The sequence below is a fragment of the Carassius gibelio genome, chromosome B3 (genome assembly GCF_023724105.1).
Source record: "Carassius gibelio isolate Cgi1373 ecotype wild population from Czech Republic chromosome B3, carGib1.2-hapl.c, whole genome shotgun sequence".
NCBI classification, from domain to species: Eukaryota; Metazoa; Chordata; class Actinopteri; order Cypriniformes; family Cyprinidae; genus Carassius; species Carassius gibelio.
In genome coordinates this window covers 53000054-53025332 of record NC_068398.1, presented here as the reverse complement: position 1 = coordinate 53025332, position 25279 = coordinate 53000054, and the positions used below count along the sequence as shown (strand labels likewise).

Below are 25279 nucleotides of genomic sequence, written 5' to 3'. Positions count from 1 at the left end.
GTTGTGTCTAATCCCTAGCTGATGTAGTACTCCGGCAAACATGCTCGAAGTGAAATTACTTCTCTGGTCGGACTTTATAATTTTGGGTAATCCAAAAATAGTGAGGGTTTTCACGACAGATATTGTGGTAATGTAACGAAAACGGGTAAGCTGCCAGATATCAAGTAACCTGGCAAATCACCGTCAACAATTACTCACTCACAGCTTTTGATTTTTACGATGAGATGCTGGAATGGTTGACATACTGCTGGAATTGGGCGCGGGGGGCTGTCCAGTGAGCGGACATCTATGGCACATTTGTACACAGCTGGCTACAAACCTTAATGCGACGGCAGTAAAAATAATGGAGAATTCGATCATATGTTTTCTTTGTAACAGAGTGACCCGCGAGATGGTTGTGGGCCATTTTCAGAACTAACGGAAAAAACTTACTGGGCACTATGACCTGGATAATGGGATCTCCCACACAACTGCCATCATGAGGAGACCACTTTCTCAGTAGCACACCATCCTTAATATAATAACCCTGTGCCCTGCTATGAATTTTTGCGTTGTCAACATCTTGCTCATACTGCGCTTTTAACGCTTCATCACTCTGTTGTTCTTTTGATAGCTTGTCATAAGAAACGGTCAGTGGGAAATCAGAAAGGAGTTGCTCAGTTGCTTTTTTTCTCTCTAGAATCTTTATCTTACTATCACTATTTTTTAAAGTGATAAAATATAACTTATTTCACACCATATTTCTGATATTATCAATCAATTTTATCAGATTCATTTTGAACGCTCACTTTTATTTTATATCCGTGAGTGCAGTTCACCTGCATTGCGATAGCACTCGTTAGCTTGTCATTAGCGTTTTCATTCGAACTTATTAGTGATGGCCGATTCGTGAACGAATCGTTCAATTTAACCAGTTCTTCTTAGTGAACCGGTTGAACCAGTTCACCAAATCGAACTGAATCGTTTGAAACGATTCACGTCTCCAATAAGCATAAATCCACAAATTACTTACGCTGTTAACTTTTTTAACGTGACTGACACTCCCTCTGAGTCAGAATAAACCAATATCCCGGGGTAATCCATTTACTCAAACAGTACACTGAATGAAATGCTGTGAAGACCGAACTGAAGATGAACACCGAGCCGAGCCAGATAATGAACAAACACACCCACTGCTGGAGCAGTTCTCGTTCTCGAGTCAAGAACCGGTTGCATCGGTTTTCGGATCACCAGTACACTCAACCGAGAATCGTTTCTGTCGGACGCGTCCGAATTGAGAACCGATGAACTGATGATACTGCGCATGCGTGTAATTTTGTAAGTATTTTGTTAAACATTGGAAAGTGTGATAAAATAACTATATTTTATTTTGATTTTTTTTTTTTTTTTAGATGTTTCCAATCTGTATATTATATATAATGTATAGGCCAAATGGGTTTTTAGGGAAGTTGGAAAATAATTAAGACTCTAAAGACTCTTATGATTAATAGGAATAAGGGATGATTTATGAGATATCTGTACTGTATTTATAGTTAATGATGACATTCACAAATAGAGTTTGTAGTAAACAGAACATGAACACGAGTAGAGCAGCTGATGACACTGAACTGCAGCACGTGCCGGTTAGAGCGATTCTCGTTCTCGAGTCAAGAACCGGTTGCATCGGTTTTCGGATCATCAGTACACTCAACCGAGAATCGTTTCTGTCGGACGCGTCCGAATTGAGAACCGATGAACTGATGATACTGCGCATGCGCGATTCAGCGTGAAGCCAACTGACTCACAGCATGTCTCTGAACCGAAGGGATTCTTTTGGTGATTGATTCTGATTCTGTACTAGTAATGTTATGAGCGGGTATTTTGAGGGCTTGGATGAAGGGCAATCTGGCGAAACGTAAGTTCATTTAATAACAAATACATCGCAATGGATTATGTTTAGTAAGTGGATCATGGTTTCTGCGCTGATGACACCTAATTTATTTACTAGAGATGTTCCGATACCCTTTTTCTCTTCCCGATACCGATTCCGATACCTGGGCTCAGGGTATCGGCCGATACCTGGGTGTATATCTGTATATACAGCTGTATATACTACTAGCCCTGTGTAAATTGCTAGAATTTTTTTATGGTGTGCTTCAGACAGATCCCTCAATAAAACATGAACAAATACATGGTGAACTACTGTATTTATTACAGTATTTTTATTATCTAACATGAATTTGACAGTATTATTTATTTTCTTATGCAAAAAAGAACTTCAAATGCAGCCAAAAATCTAACACCGCAAACTAAAAAAGGTATTTAAGTTTTACAATATAACTGTATAAAAAAACTGCAACAAATAAGTCTAGGAATATAAAAAAAGATCTATTAATCAGATAATCAGATAAAGTAAAAAACAAGTAAAAAACAAGCAACCATCTAGGCATAATTATTATTATTATAGAGATGTATTATTATTACTGTAGGCTACAACAGTAGCTTTATATATTGTCAATTTACTCATGTAAACCAAACATTTATTTTAATGGGCTGCCATGAAGATCTTTGAGTGTCTGTGTTTATGATATGACAGTATTCTCAAATGAAACGGTAAATTCTCATGAAGTGACGGTTTATGCGTTTGTGTCCTCATGACACACAGCAGAGACTACAAAACAGCGAGCTCTCGCGCATCTGTGCCAGTCACCCACAGAGATGTAGATTTTGCGGGAGTAATATTTAAATAGTATTTTGCAGTTTAATATTCACAGACACTAGTATATATTCGGCTACTGTCTGGAGCCCTGCGTTTTGACTTACACGGAAGCGACTGAACGCAGTTGCCGGTACTGAATATACTCGAGAGTCTGTAACTACCGGTACTACAGAGACATACTGCTAACCACTGATCTATAATATAGTAGCGGCTTCACTGTCTTTTGGCAGTTTAGAATGTGATGAGTGATCCAGTCATATATAGATCAGGGCTGCTAACGCGTTTTCATTTCTTCTTCGCTGCTCTAAACAGGGGTTGCTTGTGGCAACACAGCACAACTTCCTGTGTTTTCAATGCATTTTGAGCAGCGAAGAAGAACCGTGCAGCGGTTAGGCAAAGCTTGCGGTCATAACTAGGTCTTTTTTAAGAAAATGGTATCGGATCGGTATATGGGTTCATGTACTCGCCGATGCCGATGCCAGAATTTGTTGTGGTATCGGAGATATTTCCGATACTAGTATCGGAATCGGAACAACTCTATTATTTACTTTATATCTTCAAGACTTAAATCCTCATATGCACATTATTGCTGTTACTGTATTTAGGTGTTGTTGCAAAACTCAAATGTAAACTTTTCATGATTATGAGGTTTTAACTGACTAAAGTTATGATTACTGACTTTATATATTTGAATGTTTGATAGACGTGACGCCATTACGTCATCGCCAATGACGTCATTACGTCGAGCGTGAAAGAACCGATGAACCAGTTTTTTCAACCGGTTTATTGAATCGAACCGTCCGAAAGAACCGGTTCGCGGAAAAGAATCGAACTTCCCATCACTAGAACCTATCGCGGTTTTCTTTTCTTCTCTCTCGCTACTCTCTCGCTCCAGTTTTTCACAAGTTCATCAAACAACTGTGATAAGAATATTTAATCAAGCATGGGGAGTAATGGCTTCTCCTGCTATTTTTATTTGCACCCCTTGTCACATGTACAGTTTATCTATCTCTGTCGCAGATGAGGGATTCACATGTGATAAATGCAGGGAAATAGTTAGGCTGACAGAGAAGATTTCAGAATTAGAGACATGCATCTAAACTGATAAAAATAATAAATAAATAAAAATATTTTTTTGGGTGACGGTGAGGCAGCGTAGTCGTGGGTCAAAACACTGCTCTTCTGTTCCGATCAAAACATTAAACAGATTCTCCCCACTCAATGATACACCCACTGAGAAACCTGATGAAAGTGCTCTAGTTATTGGTGATTCTATTGTATGGAACGTGAATATAGAGACACCAGCCACCATAGTCAAATGTTTACCGGGAGCCAGAGCGCCTGACATCTTGGCAAATTTAAAAGTGCTGGCTAATGCTAAACGTAAATACAGTAAGATTGTTATTCATTCCGGCGCTAATGATGTTCGACTTCGCCAGACGGAAATCACTAAAAATAACATTAAAGAGGTGTGTGAACTTGCAAGCACGGTGTCAGACACTGTAATACCGTGGTGACGAGAGGCATAGCAGATTGTCATCACTCAATGGCTGGATGTCTAAGTGGTGCCCACAGAATAACATAGGTTTCATAGACAATTGGACGAGCTTTTGGGCAGACCTGACCTGTTGAAAAGAAATGGTCCGCGCTGTCCTTATGGTAATTCAATTGTCCGGCAATCATTAAGAATTTGGTTCAAATTCCGAACCCATTTTGGTCTCACCTATAAACCGCAACCCCTTATTCCCCCTTCACTTAATGACAAAGCATTTAATATTTTGCAGAGAGCAAGGATTTCAGTTGTCAATGATATTTACATGGATAATATTTTTCCCCGTTTTTCTCAATTGACACAAAAATTCTCTCTACCTAGTGCACAATTTTTTAGATATTTGCAACTTCGAAATTTTGTTAAATACTCATTCCCTGATTTTCCTAATCTTCCCCCAAAATCTACGCTCGATCAGATTCTTGAAGTTGACTTAAATAAAAGAGGTGTTGTCTACGCTATACAAGCTAATTTCCTCCATTTCCTATTCCTGTCTCTCTTTTATTAAACAACAATGGAAGTCAGATCTTTCTCTTACATTTGATGATACGACTTGGAACCAGATTCTGTCCCATGTTCATACCTCCTCTATTTGTGGATAGAGTCTTATGCAGTTAAAATTTATTAATCGAATTTACTAGACAAAAGTGAGATTGGCAAAAATCAAGCCTGGTATTGATCCTCTCTGTGACCGTTGCCATCAGGCCCCAGCAGACTTAATGCATATTTTTTGGACATGTCCATCGTTAAATCTTTTTGGCTATCAATCTTTAATTGTTTTTCTTTAGTGACAAAGAAACAGATTGAGCCTTGCCCATTGGTAGCACTTTTTGGTCTTTCGTCAAATGTCACTAATTTGCCTGGAAATAAATGCAAAGTCTTTCGCATTTTTTACATCATTAACCCGATGGCGCATTCTCCTGCTGTGGAAACAAAAACTCCCTCCATCTTTCGATGACTGGTTGAGAGATGTCATGAGTTTCATTCATTTTGGAAAGGGCAAGACTGGTATGTTTTCTGAGATTTGGAATCCCTTTATTATTATTTTTTCTGACCATAACTGTACTTCTAGAATGTCAAATTAAGATTTTATTATTTTTGGTGATAATGCTTGACATTCTTTATATTACAGTAGGTATTGTTTTTTTATGTTCTATTTGGTTTAACTACATTATTATAATTTTTATCTTAATTTATTATTTATTTATTTTATTTTTTTCTCCTAGGGGGTGGGAAGGGGTATTACAAAATATATGTATTTTTTCAAGATTCTCCTGTATCTTTATCCACTCTTCTCTAAATATGGCAAATTGTATTAGAGTTTATACTTGACTAACTGGGGCCCAGGTCAGGAAGCAGACAGACTGGTTAAACTGACCGTCTGCTAGTTGCCTCACGTAACAGAGGTCAGCTAATTCTCAGCACATAGAGGACTCTTTCACCTAGATATCACACTATAGAGACTGTGTCTGTTCCCCGAACTAGAAAATACAAAAAACATTCAAACCAAGTTAAGGTTAACAATTTAATTGAGGTTCAACAAATAAAAAACAAATGCAATATGGATAAACAAATGATAAAGCTTGGCTTATTAAATATCAGATTCTGTTTGACAGAAACCTGGCTAAAACCTGATGATTACATTATTTTAAATGAGTTCACGTTTACGGTTACAATCATGAGCCGCGTCTAAAAGGCAAAGGGGGAGGTGTTGCTTCAATTTATAACAATGTTTTCAGGATTTTCAGGATGACAAGCTTCAAGTATAACTCGTTTGAAGTAATGGTGCTTCATATAACATTATCCAGAGAAACAAATGTTAATGATAAATCCCCTGTGATGTTTGTACTGGTTACTGTATATAGGCCACCAGGGCACCATACAGACTTTATTAAGGAGTTTGGTGATTTTACATCCAAGTTAGTTCTGGCTGCAGATAAAGTTTTAATAGTTAGTGATTTTAATATCCATGTTGATAATGAAAAAGATGCACTGGGATCAGCATTTATAGACATTCTTAACTCTATTGGTGTTAGACAACACGTTTAAGGGCCTACTCATTTGCGAAATCATACTCTAGATTTAATACTGTCACACGGAATTGATGTTGATAGTGTTGAAATTATTCAGCCAAGTGATGATATCTCAGATCATTATTTAGTTCTGTGTAAACTTCATATAGCCAAAATTGTAAATTCTACTTCTTGTTACAAGTATCGAAGAACCATCACTTCTACCACAAAAGACTGCTTTTTAAGTTATCTTCCCGATGTATCTAAATTCCTTAGCATATCCAAAACCTCAGAACTACTTAATGATGTAACAGAAACTATGGACTCTCTCTTTTCTAGCATTTTAAATACAGTTGCTCCTTTACGCTCAAGGAAAGCAGTGTGAGACCATGGTATAATGAGCACACTTGCACCCTAAAGAGTGCAGCCCAAAAAATGGAGTGCAGCTGGAGGAAAACAAAACTAGTATTGCTTGGTGGGAAAGTAACCTATCCTACAGAAGAGCATTAAAAACTGCTAGATCCGATTACTTTTCTTCTCTTTTAGAAGAAAACAAACATAACCCCAGGTATTTATTCAATACAGTGACCAAATTAACGAAAAATAAAGCCTCAACAAGAGTTGACATTTCCCAACATTACAGCAGTAATGCCTTTATGAACTACTTTACTTCTAAAATCGATACTATTAGAGATAAAATTGCAACCATTCAGCCGTCAGCTACAGTATCGAATCTGAATAAAATACCATGAAAAATGAGACTCCTGCACTGATCTATATATATATATAACTGGATCGCTCATTGCGTTCTAAACTGCCAACAGGTAGTGAAGCCACCGGAAGTGTTCGATCCGCCATCTTACTAATCCCTACCAGCAGAGAGCACCATTGAGTTACATTCAAACCGCTGTCCTAAAATAACTCGATTAGAAGCTGATCAGTCAAACGGGACTCGTTTTTATGTTATGTGTAATAAAGTGATGTTTACTTCAGATGTTATCTGCAGTGTTTACGGTCTTTTGGGACAGGATAAGCGATATATTTAAATCGTGTTGGTGGGTGTGTCTGCTGCGCACTGACGACACAGGTAACTGATCAAATACAAAAATTATTTTTTTTTTTACAAAAAGCTTATTTCTTTATGAACAAAGTTATTCAGGAATTATTAAACGAACGTATTACAATGTATTATACAATTATGTTGTTAATATTTCTCTATAATGAAAAAAAATTACTATCTGGGAAATAAAGCTTTGTATTTTATTTCTTAAATCCGTACTGTATATAGCCAGTTATTTCTCTGAACAAATTCAGATTTCAGAACGAAAACTTTGTAGTTTGTTATATGTGTTGAAGTCGTGTCTGTCTGATGTTTATCATGTTCATGATGCTCGCTACTGTATATAAACGTAGCTTTTTAATAAGTAGGGGAAATTCCCAACATTTAAAAAATAACCGTTTACATGCCTAGGGTGTTAGCATTGTAATAATGTACAGTGATACTTCATATTTATAAACACTGACTTGTTAGATGATGTTTTCTCATTAAAATCATGCAAATTCCTATTAATTCAATGGAACTTTTTCACACACTAGGAATTACCAATATGGCGGCGCGGCGGCTTCACTTTAATGACGTCATGAGCAATCCAGTTCTATATTATAGATCAGTGGACTCCTGCAAATATTTTTCTGAGACTGTCTACACCCCCCACCCCCCAAATATAAGAAAATATTTTTCCCAATAGTATTGAAGGCTTCTACAAACTATTTAGTCAGTAAACATACCACTGCATAGTTTTTTTTCAATTATAAAACACTAGACAGAAACTTAGACATCATATAAAAGATTTATTTTATCACTAGAAAAATACAATAAGAATAATTGAGTAAGAAAAATAAGAATAATAAGAAAAATAAAAAAAAACATCTGTTTGCCAATTACAGAAAATCCTGAGATTGTTAGAAATGCAGTATTCACAATGAATTACGATGCAAATAAGTGCTGATGTGCTGATGGCCACTTATACAGATGGTAATAACACAAATGTGCCATAAAGTAAATAATCCACTCTCTCTATTCATATAGACACGTTCACTTTGATAGCCGTGATCATGCAGTAATAGCGAGCTGACTTGGGCTGATTTGCACTCAAACAGATGGTGATCATGCAGATACATTCACATTCAACATAAAGCACACTCTCACATATATAAAAACTGTAAAAATAAAACAAAGGAAAAGGCGATCGCTGTAAGTTCCGCCTCCATTAGCTGACAGGTGCGTCAGAGCGCGTCATGAGGGAGCGCCAAATTCAAATAAACTATCTTTTGCCTATATTTCATTTATTCCTTTTTCTGGTGGATCGCCTCATTCTGTTTGTGACACTGTACGCTGCAAAACCATGCCGTGTTTTTACTACCAAGACGCAGTTTCCGACCGTGAGTTATTCCATAACGGACACAAACAGTTCTGTCGCTGAAGAACTGAAATGTAAACAAAGGAATTATGATCCATATTACAACATTATTTCTTCATTGGACTAAACGTGCTTCATGAGATTTCATTCAGTGGACCCTTATCTGTCTAACAAAACCGGTATTTACAACTGTGGATGTGTTTATGACTCGTTATTACGATGGATCTGGTGTGTACAGCGTTTCTAATGTTCATGTTTTTAATGTGTACTGCTTACACAAATGTAGCAAATACAGTATTTATAAGCTTTCCATTGAAAAAAAGTGATCTGTCGCCGATGCTTGAGGCTTAGATCTTTATAATGATACATAGATTGTCAAGATTGAATTTGTCCCATTTCATTTAATCTATTCATAAACATTGATATTTTATGTGTGGTATATTTGAATTCATATGAATCTCACAGTTGAATCTGCTGGTTTTGAAGATTAACTTTATTCACTGTGAAAATTTTAGATAATGTTTCATTATCATGTCACTAGTAATGACAGTTTTATCCAGATTATTTTTGCTTAATACATTATTGTGTCACATTTGAAGGGAAGGCAGCATCAGATCTGAAGTTGATCTACTTACTGTGATTGTTTTTTATATGTCTGTTTAAAGCAGATGAATTATTAAAACACTTCCCACATGCAGTACAGTTATAAGGTTTCTCTCCAGTGTGAATCCTCTCATGTCTTTTCAGATTTGCAGAATCACTGAATCTCTTGTCACAGTGTGAACACTGGTAAGGTTTTTCTCCAGTGTGGATCCTCTCATGCCGTTTTAAACAGGTTGCTGTAGTAAAAGTCTTTTCACACACAAGGCACATGTACTCTCTCACACCAGTGTGTATTTTATGGTGTACTTTCAAATATTGCAGACATTGAAAGTGCTTTCCACAAAAATAACATGAATGTGGTTTCTCATTTGTATGAATTTCCATATGCTCTTTAAGGTGTCCTTTTAGTGTGAAACTCTTCCCGCACTGATCACATGTGTACGGTTTCTCTCCAGTGTGGATCCTCTCATGTGTTTTCAGGCGTCCCAAAGTACTGAATCTCCTTTTACAGTGTGAACACTCTTCAGTGTGGTTCCTCTCATGTCTTTTAAGGTGTCCTGACCGACTGAATCTCTTGTCACAGTGTGAACACTTGTATGTTTTTTCTCCAGTGTGGATGTTTATGTGATCCTTAAGGTGTGATAATTGTGCGAAATTCTTCCCGCATTGATCACAAGTGAACGGTTTCTCTCCAGTATGAATTCTCATGTGACGCTCAAGATTAAATTTGCATTTCAAACTCTTTCCACACCGAGTGCAGGTAAAAGCTTTCTTGGCTCTTATTTTCTTTAAATCTTTCTGTTTGGATTGAGAGCAACTCAAGGGTTTTTGTCCAGTTTCAACAAGATTTTTCTTCTTAACTTCACTCAATTCTTCATTCTTTTTTTCAATCATCTCTGAAATAAAAGTAAGAATGGTTTATTTTCAGTAAAGTAAATCTAAATCAGCTTGTAGCTTTATAACTTTCACCATTATTAAATGGATAGTTCAACCAAAAATGAAAATTTGATGTTTATCTGCTTACCCCAGGGCAGATTTGCAAGGACACTGATAAAAGGTACACCGCAAACAGCTTTAGTTTATTTCTCACCAGAACAAAACAACTTTATGCAGGGGATATTAAACATGAACTTATAGCTAGTATAAGTATCAGAAACTGATTAGAATATACAGCTAATTTTACAATACAAGCCTCTGTTACTCATAATTATATTCAAATGTAAAGCTTACCATGCATCATCTTAGTAAAAAAGCTTCTTGTTTTTAACTCTGTTGTGTATATTGTCAGCGTTATTCTCTGAATGATGCTATAATGTATTTATTATGGTTCTGACTGAGCAACATCTATTTCAAATGTCCAACATCTTTGGCATTTTAATAGCATTATAGTTTCCATAGAATCCAAATGGTATAGCCAAATGTTATGCATATATATTGAATTAATTATTAATGAAAAGCAAATCCAAAGTTTATTTATAAAATGCATTTCATACACAATGGACATACAGGTATACTTTAGATATATAAAAAGCTGACAGCAAAAAAAAAAAAAAAAAAGCAAATCATGATCAATTGTAAAGCCACACGGCATTATAAGAATAATATATATGAGAGCAAACTGATATAGAAGAGTTAAGGCCTTTGCACACTGAGTCCGAAATTCCCATGCAAAATTTTCACAAGGGTTGGGTACCGAAAACCACTTATGTAATCAGAATGCACCGAACCAAATAAGAATGCAGATTTCAGTGCCTCTTACACACCAGGCGCGAATGAAGCGTTAAGCGCGAGTGATTTACATGTTAAGTCATTGCATAGACACAAATGGACATCTAGTGCATTTTGAAGTGCGAAACAAGCGGGTTGAAAAATCTGAACTTTGGTGAAATTTCATGCTGCGTAACCAATCAGGAGCTTGCTCTAGTAGTGACGGGAATATGATGTAGCAAGCGGAGGGAAAATCTGAAACAAATATGGAGGACAAAGTCATAGTAGCTGTATGTGGATATCCGGAGCTGTAGGATACTTCTTAATACTTTTGCAGAAACAGGAATAAAAAATAAAAAAAGTATCTTGCTCGGAAGAAATAGTTCAATTGAATAAAGACCAAAGATTACCTGTTAGATTGACCCAAAATTTATAATATTTTATGTTTAGCCACTAAAGAGACATCAAAGCCAGCGGCACATATCAGAAGGTCTAGCCGAGGTGAGGCTGCTCTCGGCGGATACATGAGCACTGAGCTCCCGCTGATATCATGGAGCTGATCATCTCCGAAATTCGGCGAAACACATTTTCATAAATTAACCGCAGATTTGAGTTTAAACCAATTACATTCTCACCTGAAATTCTTTTAAAACTACATTTCATGACACTATAACAGTAATATTTAGGAAATTATCCGAAAAAATGTTGGCTGAAATCACAATGCTGCGTGAACTCAACTGGCAGAAGCCCCTTCAATAACGCAAATTTGCGTCTGTTGAAGTTAATTTCATGTGCGAATGAAGCGAATAAACTCAATGTTCAAGCGTCCAACTACAAGTGAATAGCGCGATATTATATGGCATGTCGCGTCTGGTGTGAATGAACAGTAAGAAGGTACTTTACACACAAAATTGTAATTACTTTATAAAGAATGACTATACAGTCATTCACAGAACTTATTAAAGACCGTGACAGCACTCATTTTAACTAAATATCAGAGTGATTGACAGAGATACAGTAGAAACATCATGTGTGGTTTTGTATTAAATAATGACCCAGATCATGAAATACATTTATTAGCCTTAAAGTAAGGGAAGCTTGTGAAATAAGAGCATCCAAGGAGCAAGAACTATGGATTTATTTTAAATCTTTTTAATGTTCTTAAATGTTATCCTTTTAGGCTTTTTAAATTTATTTTCATAGAAGTATCGGTTCAGACACTGCTTGGCGACGGTACCATTTTAAAAGTAACGAAATGGCACCGGTATCGTATAAAACCCTATTGATACTCAACACTAATTTTTGCATGTCAAAAAATTAATTCGACCTCACGTTATGTCAATCACGCTTACACACTACCTCCGAAACTCGTAAATCAAAAACAATACAAATCTCAACAGGTTTGATTTTCTGCGTTTTTTGCATCCATAAAAACCATAGACAGTATAAAAATGCATTTTGAGAGACGTTTTGACAATTCAGAGCCACGGTAAAACTGCTGGTAATGGTGGTGAATGAATCACCAGTGCTTAGATACCTACAATTATATATACAAATATTGTTATAGCTATAATCATAGCACACTAAGTCCCTGTAAACCGCACATGTGTGTGCGTGCGGGGGGGGTCCATACTTTAGACATACTGCCAGTCTCTGTTCAGGATTAATTGATTCATGGAAACTGGTCGTCTTCTTTCTAATATGTGGCTCCAGTATTGCTAGCAAAACATCAAACTGCGCGACTGACATCCTGAAGCAAACTTCGAATCGGTCTGGGTAATCCCGCAGCTCCTTGTTAAGGATGTGGAACTCTCCTCCCTTTCTACGTGATCACAGGAAAGGATAGACCCAATATTTCATCTTTCTTTTTCTCTTTTTAAGAAGAGAAGACAAAAAAAATCATCCTTCCTAATGAAGACGCCATTTTGTATTGTTTTGCGGTTTATTTTCGTAACACAGTCATTAATACGCATCGGATTCAGTGTGCAAGGTTTTTTGTTCGTGACAAATTTTTCAGATCACGAATACAAAAAAACACATGCAAAAAATTTCAGACTCAGTATGCAATGACCTTAACAGTTTTTGACATTGTTCTTTGGAGAGGAACTGTATCTTTGAGTGTATATGAATCTCACAGTTGAATCTGCTGGTTTTGAAGATTAACTTTATTCACTGTGAAAACTTTAGGAAATGTTTCTTTGTCACCTCACTAGTAATGACAGATTTATCAAGATTATGTTTTGCTTAATTCATTATTGTGTAAAGAGCATATGAGCATAAAATTTTAAGAGAAGGCAGCATCAGGACTTAAGTTGATCTACTTACTGTGATTGTTTTTTATATGTCTGTTTAAAGCAGATGAATTATTGAAACACTTCCAACATGCAGTGCAGTGATATGGTTTCTCTCCAGTGTGAATCCACTCATGTCTTTTCAGATTTGCAGAATCACTGAATCTCTTTTCACAGTGTGAACACTTGTAAGGTTTTTCTCCAGTGTGGATCCTCTCATGCCGTTTTAAACAGGTTGCTGTAGTAAAAGTCTTTTCACATACAAGGCACATGTACTCTCTCACACCAGTGTGTATTTTATGGTGTACTTTCAAATATTGCAGACATTGAAAGCTCTTTCCACACAAATGACATGAATGTGGTTTCTCATTTGTATGAACTCTCAGGTGCTGCTTCAGGACTGAAGCTCTCAAAAACATTTTCCCGCACCTATCACATGTGTACAGTCTCTGTCTAGTGTGGATCTTCATGTGTTTCTTAAGATATTCCGATTTTATGAAACTCATCCCACGTTGATCACATGTGAATGGTTTCTCTCCAGTGTGAATCCTCTCATGTCTTTTCAGATTTGCAGAATCACTGAATCTCTTTCCACAGTGTGAACATTGGTAAGGTTTTTCTCCAGTGTGGATCCTCTCATGCCGTTTTAAACAGGTTGCTGTAGTAAAAGTCTTTTCACACACAAGGCACATGTACTCTCTCACACCAGTGTGTATTTTATGGTGTACTTTCAAATATTGCAGACATTGAAAGTGCTTTCCACACAAATTACATGAATGTGGTTTCTCCTTTGTATGAACTCTCATATGCTCTTTAAGGTGTCCTTTTAGTGTGAAACTCTTCCCGCACTGATCACATGTGTACGGTTTCTCTCCAGTGTGAATCCTCTCATGTCTTTTCAGGATTCCTGACACACTGAATCTCTTGTCACAGTGTGAACACTTATAAGGTTTCTCTCCAGTGTGGATCCTCTCATGTGCTTTCAAGTGTCCCGAATTATTGAATCTCATTTCACAGTGTGAACACTTGTACGGTTTCTCTCCAGTGTGGATCCTCTCATGTGTTTTCAGGCGTCCCAAAGTACTGAATCTCCTTTTACAGTGTGAACACTCTTCAGTGTGGTTCCTCTCATGTCTTTTAAGGTTTCCTGACCGACTGAATCTCTTGTCACAGTGTGAACACTTGTATGTTTTTTCTCCAGTGTGGATGTCTATTTGATCCTTAAGGTGTGATAATTCTTCATTATTTTTTTCAATCATCTCTGAAATAAAAGTAAGAATGGTTTATTTTCAGTAAAGTAAATCTAAATCAGCTTGTAGCTTCAAACAACAAGAGCGCTTCTTGCTCTCTCTCTCCCTTGTGCATATTAACCAAAATCATTGGACACAACATTAAACAAGAAAAATGCTCAATGTTTCACGTGGAGCATTCAGAGATTTTTTTTTCTCCATGACAGGCTGCTGGCTCCCACTGTTAATAAAAAAAAAAAAAAAAAAAAGCACTCTCTGTATTAGCTTAAAGCCCTCAAGTTTACATTGGTTACTGTATTCTTTCAATTGCTCTAAACAAGTATTTTGGGTGACCTTTTTATTGAATGCTAGACATCAAGTTTTTGTTTTATTTTACATCTTTTATTTTGTAATTTTAAGAGCAATAAACATATTGCAATGTTAAGGAATTCATGTTTTTTTCATTCAGATATGTAAACCAACAGGTATAAATTGTTAGTAGTCAATTAACGGGGAAATAATTGAAATCGAATCGGTCTGAAAAAAATTCATCGTTAGATTAATCGATGCATTGAAAAAATAATCGCTAGATTAATCATTTAAAAAAGAATCATTTATCCCAGCCCTAATTTGAAATGGTTTAGTAAAGTGATGAATTTTGTTGTAGCTGAAAGGCAAAAAACTGTGTGAGGAGTTATACATTTGATGAAAGATAATGTTACTGTTTGTCTCCACAATGTTACTGTTATACATTTTTCATGAAAAAGTGATGAATCTTTTGATATGAGCTATTACTGTAAATTATATGAGATTAGGTTGTTCATAAACTTTTAATAGCAGACATGAATGTTACTGTTCTTTTTTAACTGAATGTTAAAAACTGAATTTTTCACAAGTTATCTCACTGTTGTATATCTGACTGATATTGTCATGTATTACATATAGCACGTTCGATGTGTTCCTTTACCTGAAAGAGAGTTGAGAAAAGAAATGTTCCAAGTGTTGGGAATATATATTTTACTGTTAATAAAAGGTTCACTTGAGATGCCTTGTGTTTCTTTGAAATCATTCTGAATTGGCCTATATCAATTTATTACATTAAAAATGCAATGAAACATTGAAATCGTACTATGTCATACAGTAAAACAAAATATGTCATATGGTAAAACATTGAATTTTAAAATAAATAAAAATAAATACTTTGTTTACATGGTTAATGAAAATAATGGAGGAGAGCTAGTATGATATATATATATATATATATATATGTATATATACATAACTTCAAGGCATTTTTGACTAATTTCTACCAATAAAATAGAACAAATGTCCATAGATGACATGCTGTGGTCGTTATAAACAAAATATGTAGTATTTGTGGTGTGGGTGTTTATATTTTGCAACTTGTTATAGAATACTTACGGTAAAACGAAGTGATTTTTAGAAATAAATTAATATTGATATTCATGACACGGTTAAATACAACCAAGAATGTAATAGTTGATCTGTATGACATTTTCAAGGACTGTATACAAAGAAACACATTAAAATGTCACATATTGTAATTTTTTTATAAAGGGCACTTATAAAAACAAAAAATATACACACAGAGTTACACTAAAAATGCTAGATTTAATTTGTCTTTTAATTTTTATTTTTTTACTGTTTTGAAATTCTAAAATTAAATCACATTTGCAATCATGTAGATGTTTTGATTTTTAGTTTAATTATATGAAATTCTATAAAAGGCCCAATATCTTGAATTTTGTGATGCATTTTAATAGACAGAATCATGCAATGAAAAAGAAAACGCAATCTAAATGTGCATGTGCACTAATCTAAACTAATAGACTTCACGTCATGTACGTGTGCACTCTCTGTAGGTGTTTCATTTGGATTTTGCAATAACCTATCATTTCAAACCGCACATCATAAAACAACAATTACGAAATGTGTAGATTGGATGACGAACGCTGTTACTTGCAAACTCCGTCCCACAGGCTTTAAGGTAAATGCAGTGCATAGAACCATTTACATAGCATAGCCACTTGAAGACTTCGATCCACTCATCCATGGCTGGTGGATCAACACTCACCACCTGATCGTTATCACCAGCACCATTATTTGTAACTAGGTGATTCACATAAGAAATGTGTCTGTTTCTTTTTTAGTTATTTATTTATTTTCTCTCTTCTTCAGCCCTTTACATTCCCAGTGGTAGTTAGCTCCATCACCTGACAGTGGAAAACACTGACTGGGTGATTGACAACTAATTTTAAGCAATTTAAAAACTACATTAAAGTTAAGAATGTAAAGTTGAAGTTTAATTGGTTAATGTTCATAGACCAGCAGAAAGGTTACTGTATCAACACAGAAGGCATATACTCTGAACGCTTTTATAGAAATGAAAACAGGTCGCACAACAATTACATGCACTTGCAGTATATGCGTAAATGGTTGCAATTTCGATCTTTGTAATGATCATTAAAGTTTTATACACTTAGAACACACACACATATCTGTCAAAGCGACTGACAGGGCAAGCCATTACGCTAATTAAATATCTGAAAGTACACTCTTAACATCAGCCAGTCAAGCATTATGATAATCAAGTATAATTTAATAATAGAACTTTAGTATTTCGTAGTAATAATAACTTTAGACTTAAACTTGATAACCATGTTTGAATGCTTATTAGTCATTTTTACTAAACATTTTAACTAGGGCTGTGCGATATCGACAAAAAAAACCTATTACAATTTTTTGATCAATTTTGCGATTCCTATAATAATTACGATTTTTGACACACACAGACATGCTTTACAGTCATAAATGCATTCAGTATAAATTTTAAACATATTTCCAAAACAAAACCAATGAGAGGTTTATCAAAAAGTTGTAACATGTCTCTAGAAACCGACAAATGCCAAAATAAAGTAAAGATGTCAAACCAAATGTCTAGACATAGGTAAAAAAGTTAATAATAAAAAATAAAATAACTGAACGTTACATCTTGGATGTCCTGGTTGTAAGCAGATAAACATCAAACTTTCATTTTTGCGTGGACTATCCATTTAATGAAGATTTAGGGTTCATCATAATTCATCAGGGTTTCTTTGTTTGGTCATTTTGATGCATTTTATATATAAATTATACATCCCTGAAACTTGTAATGAATGAGGTACATTGGTCTTAATTTTATTATTTTTTTAAACAGTATAAAATCCCAAATCCCACGTTTCTATAAAGATAACTATCAAATGTTTGATAGACTACATAATTATATAACATGCACATTATAAAAAAAAAAAGTACCATTACAATAAAATCTTAAACTCAGGGGTTCAGCTGGATTTTTAAGCTCAAATTTAAGACTTTTTTTTAGACCTGCACAAATAAAATTAATACCATATGAGCGGGGATAGACAAGGTATGTAATTCCATATTAAACTTTTAAGTGCATAATTTACAAGTAAAAAAATAAAAAAGTTCATAAAATGCTAACCTTAACACTCCTGCCTATAAACAATTTTTGAGAAAATGGATGAGTCAAAAGTATTATAAATTTTATCAATTAAATAATAAATTAGGGTATGCGAATATTGACAGAAAATTATATCTGAATTATTTTCTGGGATTTTATCGAAAATGGTAATTAGATAATATTTGGCTATAGAGTGTTATTGTGCTGATATCTTAGGCCATCCTTAAAAATATTCTTGTTTGCCATAACCCGACCGACCCTTTCAATTTAGCACCGACTCAATTAGTATAATTTTTTTTTTGCTTTTAGTTCGACCGACTTGCCTATTGTAAATTTGCGTTAAGACGACCAATTTTTTTTTTTTACTCTTCAAATAACTAATACAAACGCAATAAAATACTATTAATTATATTTAAGTATTGTAAATATATAAATTGCCTTAGCCTACATACAAATGAAGACTGTGGCCTGTGTGTTCGCTTTGTCTCCTCTCATTCTCTTTCAGAGTCAACAGTTCGCGCTTTGGTAATTATGGCTGCGGCTACAGTAAACTAAATGTTCACGGTCACGGTTCAAAGTCATACGGGTTCGGGCACCATAATACATCTAAAAAAAAAATCATTAAACAGCTCGACACCACTTTAACTTTGCACGAAGTTCTGGAAAACTGTGCCCAGATCTTTTCCCATCCCTTCTCCTCTCTAGTCTAAAACCGTGACCGACTGTCACTTTATGTTTGAAAATCTATTGCACGAATCAAGCATGAATCAACCAACACAAGTTTAGAAAACGAAAGTAAGAAATTGATTTTACCGACCTTCTCTCGGAGCGCGTCCAGGTTTTTTTTTTTTTTTTTTTGAACAGGCGTCACACAGCAACTGCAGCTTTGGACAAACACGCATAACAGCAAATAACACTTCTGCACATGGTTTCTCTTTTTACAACAGAAATGTGAATTCTGCCGGTATTCAGACAGTCTCATGCATACAGATAGGCTACAGATTTGGGTTAGAATCACCTAGGGCTGTCAAAATAGATGAAAAACTAAATTCAAATTTTTTACTTAAATATGATCAAAATTCGAATTGTATTTGAATTTTAAATGCATAATTTCAGTTAGGTTGAAGAAAAGCTTTTTGATTCTCTTCTGAGGCTCAAGAGGGCATCGAGCAAAATATTACTGCATGTTTATTCAAAGCATTAGAATACATGACTGTGAAAAAAACAATATTTAAAATAATGTTTATGACCCAATTATTATTAATTAAGTTGCTTAAAGAACTATAAACAAAACAGCATCATGTATGCATGCATTGTTAAATAAATAAAAAGGGCGGAAAACCAGTCACACAGAATAAATTTTTTTATTGAAAAACATGAGATGCAGTGGGATGGGGAACAAAAACCCAACATAAAGTCTCGAAATATTTTTAGAAAATAAAATTAAATACATTAATTTTACATGTCTTTCTAATAGGGCTGCACGTTCTCAAGTTTTTCATTAACCGTTAACCGAGGCCCTTAGCGGTTAATACTCGGTTAACCATAGTGTGCCATAGTAACCATAACCATAGTAATTTCCGGACATTGGCCGAAAAAAAAAAAAGGAATGTCCGACAAAATTTAATCTCTCCGGTCAAATTGTCCTATTAAAACTGCCTAATAATGCCGCCCATTAACACAATCTGAATTTGAGAATAAGCCTAAAATGTATAAGGCAAAAGGTAACAAGCAGACTCCGCGGCCGCCTCGCTAAGGCTATGACTATGACTATGTTTGACACGTACAATATTTGAAAATCGATAATTATTTATTTATTTATTTAAATTACATTTATATCTGAATTTATGTCAACCTATAGACTTTCAAATATCAAAATGTCATGAATTAATATGTATTTTTGTACAAAATGACATATAAACATATTTTCCTATTATACTTTGCCTGAAAACGCTTCCAACAAGGCGTCGGTTCTATTTCTAGCATGCACGCGTCGAGCCGCGCCTGAGCCGCGCGTCTCACGCAGGCAGTCGGCAAGCTCTAACCTGTTAACATGGGAACCGAATTAAAAACAGACACGCCACGCATCCAGTGTGTCCTGACCGGCCTAATGATGCCCGGGTGTTGGCTTTTGAGATTACAACAACGAGGTTGTACTTGAAGTATATCTAAGCACTGTATTGCAATACTTGCATTTTGCCCCGTCACTCGTATTAGCCCGCTTCATATTAGAAAAATGACTTCTTCTTGTGGACATTACAAATGTCTGGGAGCGCTCTGGCGGTCTCTGGTGGTGCAAAAATGTATTACAACTAAATTCAATTCACGCCATTGACGTCACTTAACCGAGCAAAATGTTTCACTCGGTTACACAATTTTTAACGGTTAATCGGTTAACCGGTTAACCATGGACACCCCTACTTTCTAAACATACTGCTCTCTTGTGCGAGACGCGTGTCCAACAGTGTCCCTCTAGAAAATGCGCGAAATATGCGTTCTGTGTGAACGGCTTGGTTTCAGTTTTGATGTAAACAAGATCTTCTCCACATTGATGTTCTTTCTTTTTTTTAAGTGGCTTCAACTGGATAGGCTAACATAACCTTATAATGCAAGGGGGCACATACATCGTCATCGCATCTCGTGCGCCACTGAAATACCTCGGACGGTGCACGTACACGAGGTGAAACATGAGAAAGCAGATACTGCATGTCGAGCTCTTCCGCCTTTGAAAGTTGTGTCAGCTGTGCGCGTGAGATGGAATTGAACACGTACTGGGGCTCATAAGGCAGCTTCCTTAATGCACACCTAAAATTGGAATGCGCATTTGAATGTGGATTTTTATTATAAATTCAACGAATACTCGAAAAAAGATTTTTTTGACAGCCTAAAAAAAAAAATCGCCTAAGGAATTTTTGTTGTTGTTGAAATTTAATCGTAAACACAGCCATGTTGAAGCCTGCAGTAAATGTTTTGCATTATGGCAGTCCACTCTGCTTATTGTTTTTCGAAAATGTTGCACTCCTGTTTGTCATTGCGCACGTAACTTCACGCCAATAAATCATCAGAAATATTGGTCTTTACCAATATATTGAATCTTTACATTCCTCCTGCCTGTTGTCCGTGGATTTACCTATATTTGGTGTTATTTGCAGTATAAAACTTTAGACATGCAAAATCGATTTTACAATCGATTCAAATAATATTTGTCACTCAAAATAAAATAAATTTTTTCACAAAAGTGACGACCCAAGAAAGCAAAGTAAACGTTCTCTCATTTGTAGGTTGCATTGATACGTAGCGGTGAATGCAAGTAAAACAGTATAACAGTATTCATGCAATAAACATGTTTTTGACAAAGATTTAAATTTTATTGTGGTCTATATAGCCTGCATCAAAATGAGGTTTCCAATGATGCACCTGAAGGCACAGGTTGAAGACCAGGTCAGTGACGTCACGATATGCTAATTTGTTTAAATTCATACCGACGTCATCACAATCACAAAAATGTACTTTTTTTTTTTTTTACATTGAAACTTGAAAAAAAATAAAATAGACAGACCTAAACCAAAATATTTTTAATGATGGCCTTATCTCTAATTGTCCTGACAGCTGGCCCCTGAATTTTTATCACTTCTGTGTGTTAAGTTCACAGCAATAATATAAATGAATAATTTCCAACTAGTTTTATGGCCATTTCTACCTTTAAGTGTGCACCACCTTTTGAGTCAAATAGGGCTGCAACCAGGGATGTAAACTATTAATCGATTATTGATTAATTTTCGGTAAGAGATTGTCGATTAAAGCTGTTGATGGTCGTTTAACTGATTTAATGTTGGGCTGCGTGCAGCTTGTGCGCAGAACACGTACGAGCGGCTGTGAGTGATTGTGAATTAATGATGATGCATTTATATACCGTGTACTAATTAAGCTTTTAATGTGATTTAAACTTTAAAAGCAGTAAAGCACATTAAAATAGAAACAACACAAAAGTTCTTCAACATGAAAAGCAATAGAAATGTGGTAACTAAGTAATTTCATCAGATAACTGTGCTTTGCAGGGCTGTGGGACACAGTGACAGATAAGACTATTAACCCTTAAGGCGACAGGTTTTTATGGAAAAATTTTTTGTATTTTGACATCAAGATTTCAAAAGCTTGTGGCTTGAAAGGTCTTAAAGATAGAGATTTACTGTCAATTAGAAAAATGTTTGGCATGATCAAAAGTTCATGTGGGGTGTAAATATACTAATCTAATTTGCATATTATGACATCATCAGGGGCGGCTATCTCGAATGTCATAATATTCAGGAAATATTAGATATTGATTTGATGTTTGAACGTATTTGCATGTTTTTTTGTACGTGTGTGTGTGTCTTTTTTCCTCATTCCAAATTATCAGAAAATAGGAAGCCAACAATGAAACGGAAGAAAGTACTAAATTAATACTATAGCACTAAACTATATAGTAGTAAAACACATGTGAACAGTAGCCTACTTTTTGATCAGTTCATCAGTAATATTCAGGAAATAATAAATATTGAATAGTGCGCGATCAGCAACAGCTCTCCAATGGACACTATGACCACGTTCACCTCTGCCACCCCCATCCCCATTTAGCAAAGAGTCGAAATGATCACTTGTTTGTGCTTTGTGAACACACTCGCCTCGCACGGCGGCACCATTGCACTGCAAAGATGTACCGCGAGACGCGCGATCATTAGACGGCCGATATGATAAAAAAATATATATATTATTAACACATTAATAGGAGAATGAGCCTAATATCGTCTTGATTATCGACAGAAAAATCTGCTCACGACTTCATCTCTGACTATCATCGATACACGATTCTATCGTCTATTGGCACAACCCTAGTACGTGCTCTCACACACAACCCATAAAGGTCCCGTAATGACACGTGACATCAGGGTGTGATGTGTGATGTTCGAATCGAAAACACTAGGCACGTTACCTTTCACTGAGATTAGCGAATGATCTCCGCTTCAGTGCAGAAAGTGAGGAACTAACTGACCTCTGCTTCATTACAGTTCGCACATATTTTTTTTTTTTGTTGCAAACGTTGATTTTCCTTCAAAACTGCTGGTAAAAGAGTCGCGCGATGACATATGGCATTAGATCTGGCTTTTGTTCACACAGCCTCGTCCCGGGACTGAACCCGGCAATGTTACTAGGTCCCGGACCCAGGTTCAATGCCTAATCAATCCCTGGACGTGTTTGCTTTCACACAGAAGGCGACCCGGCAATGTTCCGGCAATTTGCCAGGTCCGACGTGCAGTGTTAAATGGGCTTTAAACTGTGCATGCATGTATTATATATCTTTTGAATCGTCTCGTCTCAGTTATAAATTTCACAGAAAAATGATAAAGAATGATATTAAAACTTGTTTTGAACAATTTCTTTGTCATCTGAACACTGTTTTTAAGTAGCGTAGGTGGGGGTGGGGTTTATTTAAATTGTAAATCAGTTTTTTTTTGAAAAAAAAAAAAATATATATATATATATATATATATATATATATATATATATATATATATATATATACACACACACATCTTTTATTTATTTTTAGGCCATCTGAATTTAAAGAATGAGCTAAACTATAAAGGGACACTTTTTTATGAGATTTGGAAAAATAGAACAAAGTGCAAGTGATAAGATGCATATTGTTGTTTGTGGTGATTTTGCATTTAGTTTACCAATACTATACAGTAAAGTGCACTGAAAATGAATACAGCGGTAGTCAGGGTTACTCTGAATACATCTGAATGTAAATAAACATTTTTATGATTTTTTTCTATATATATATATATATATATATATATATATATATATATATACATACACACACATACACACAAACATGAAAAAACAATGAATAAAAATATGAATATTAACATTTTAAAACATTAATAAACGATTTATAATATTTAAATTTATAATAATTAATGTACAATACAAACGTTTATGTACAAAAGTAATGTATTAAAAAAAATAAGCCAAGTATAAAAGAAACGTGTTAATATGACAGCTTCTTTGCATCTCTCGGAGCGACTGGCTTGAGAGCTCATAAGCAAAGATGAATGAACAATAAAGACCAACCTTCTTGCTCCTCGTGTTTTATTCTCCAGGTTTCTGGCTCGTGAATTATTTTCCAGGTTTCGGGTTCAAGTTTTATTCCCCAGGTTTCTGGTTCCTCGTGTTTTATTCTGCAGGTTTCTGGCTCTGGGTTTATTTTCCAGGTTTCTGGTTCCTCGTGTTTTATTCTCCAGGTTTCTGGTTCACTCGTGTCCTCTTCTCTCTCTTCTTTAACAAACTCCATCTTCACAGCAGCAGATGTCAGTACAGATGATAAACTCCTCCAGATATTCCTGCTTGATTCAACACTCAGTCACGACTGTGAGTTTGGGAATATTACAGATACTGCACTGATTAAAACACGTTGTCTATTTACACAAACAATATGTCTAACCGTTTGTAATAAACCAGTTTGAAGGCAAAACAACAGAGAGCGCGGTGAAAAACTGATCTGTAATGGTGTTTGGAGAACAAATGTACGTGTTTCAGCGCCACCCACTGGACTGGAGTCGAGAGGAGGAAAAATTACAATGCGTTTATAAGGTGAGCTGATTTTGCTTTTTTTTTTTTTTTAAATCGATCTGCACAAATGAAAAGGAATTAAAATTATATCCTCAAATTTTATTTGATCAACATTCACAGTCTTTGAGATTGAGGATTAGAGAAAAAAAGGAATAAATTATTAGTGAAATATTTAATTGAAAATCACTATTTGCAGCATTTCAATATGGAAATTAAGATCAACAAAAACACGTGATGATAATAAGATGTAACCTGATTCAAAATAATAATGTATAATAACAATAATACAAATTTAAAAATTTAACAGCATGAAAAACAAAAATGTTGTCATTTGTCCTTCTAAATATCTCGGACTTAAGACATGGCCTTCTGTTTAGAAGGATATTTTGATATGGGATATTTCTGTGTGTTTTTGTCCCTTCAAATTCAAAACAGAATAAATAAGTGATGATCAAATTCAATTCTGATACAAACATAGGTGCATCTCTATAAATTAGAATGTTGTGGACAAGTTCATTTCAGTAATTCAACTCAAATTGTGAAACTTGTGTATTAAAAGTGCAATAGGAGATCTTGGAAATTGCTAACATTAGCCTGAAAGCACTGAAAGTGAACGTCCCACCCTTCCTACAATCTATGTTCAAAGCCATGCCCCCTGAAAGCATTTA

At 35.3% G+C, this 25279-nt stretch overlaps 1 protein-coding gene across 1 annotated transcript; it reads right to left on the bottom strand.

Moving 5' to 3' along the window:
- Nucleotides 1-8158: 8158 nt before the first annotated feature.
- LOC127952297 (zinc finger protein 345-like) lies at nt 8159-24581 on the bottom strand. Its single transcript, XM_052550684.1, has 3 exons — nt 24114-24581; nt 13315-14541; nt 8159-10178 (listed from the first exon to the last, which is right to left on the bottom strand). Exons 1-3 carry the CDS (start codon nt 24331-24333, stop codon nt 9307-9309), a joined length of 2319 nt encoding a protein of 772 aa, XP_052406644.1. The 5' UTR covers nt 24334-24581; the 3' UTR covers nt 8159-9306.
- Nucleotides 24582-25279: the final 698 nt, after the last annotated feature.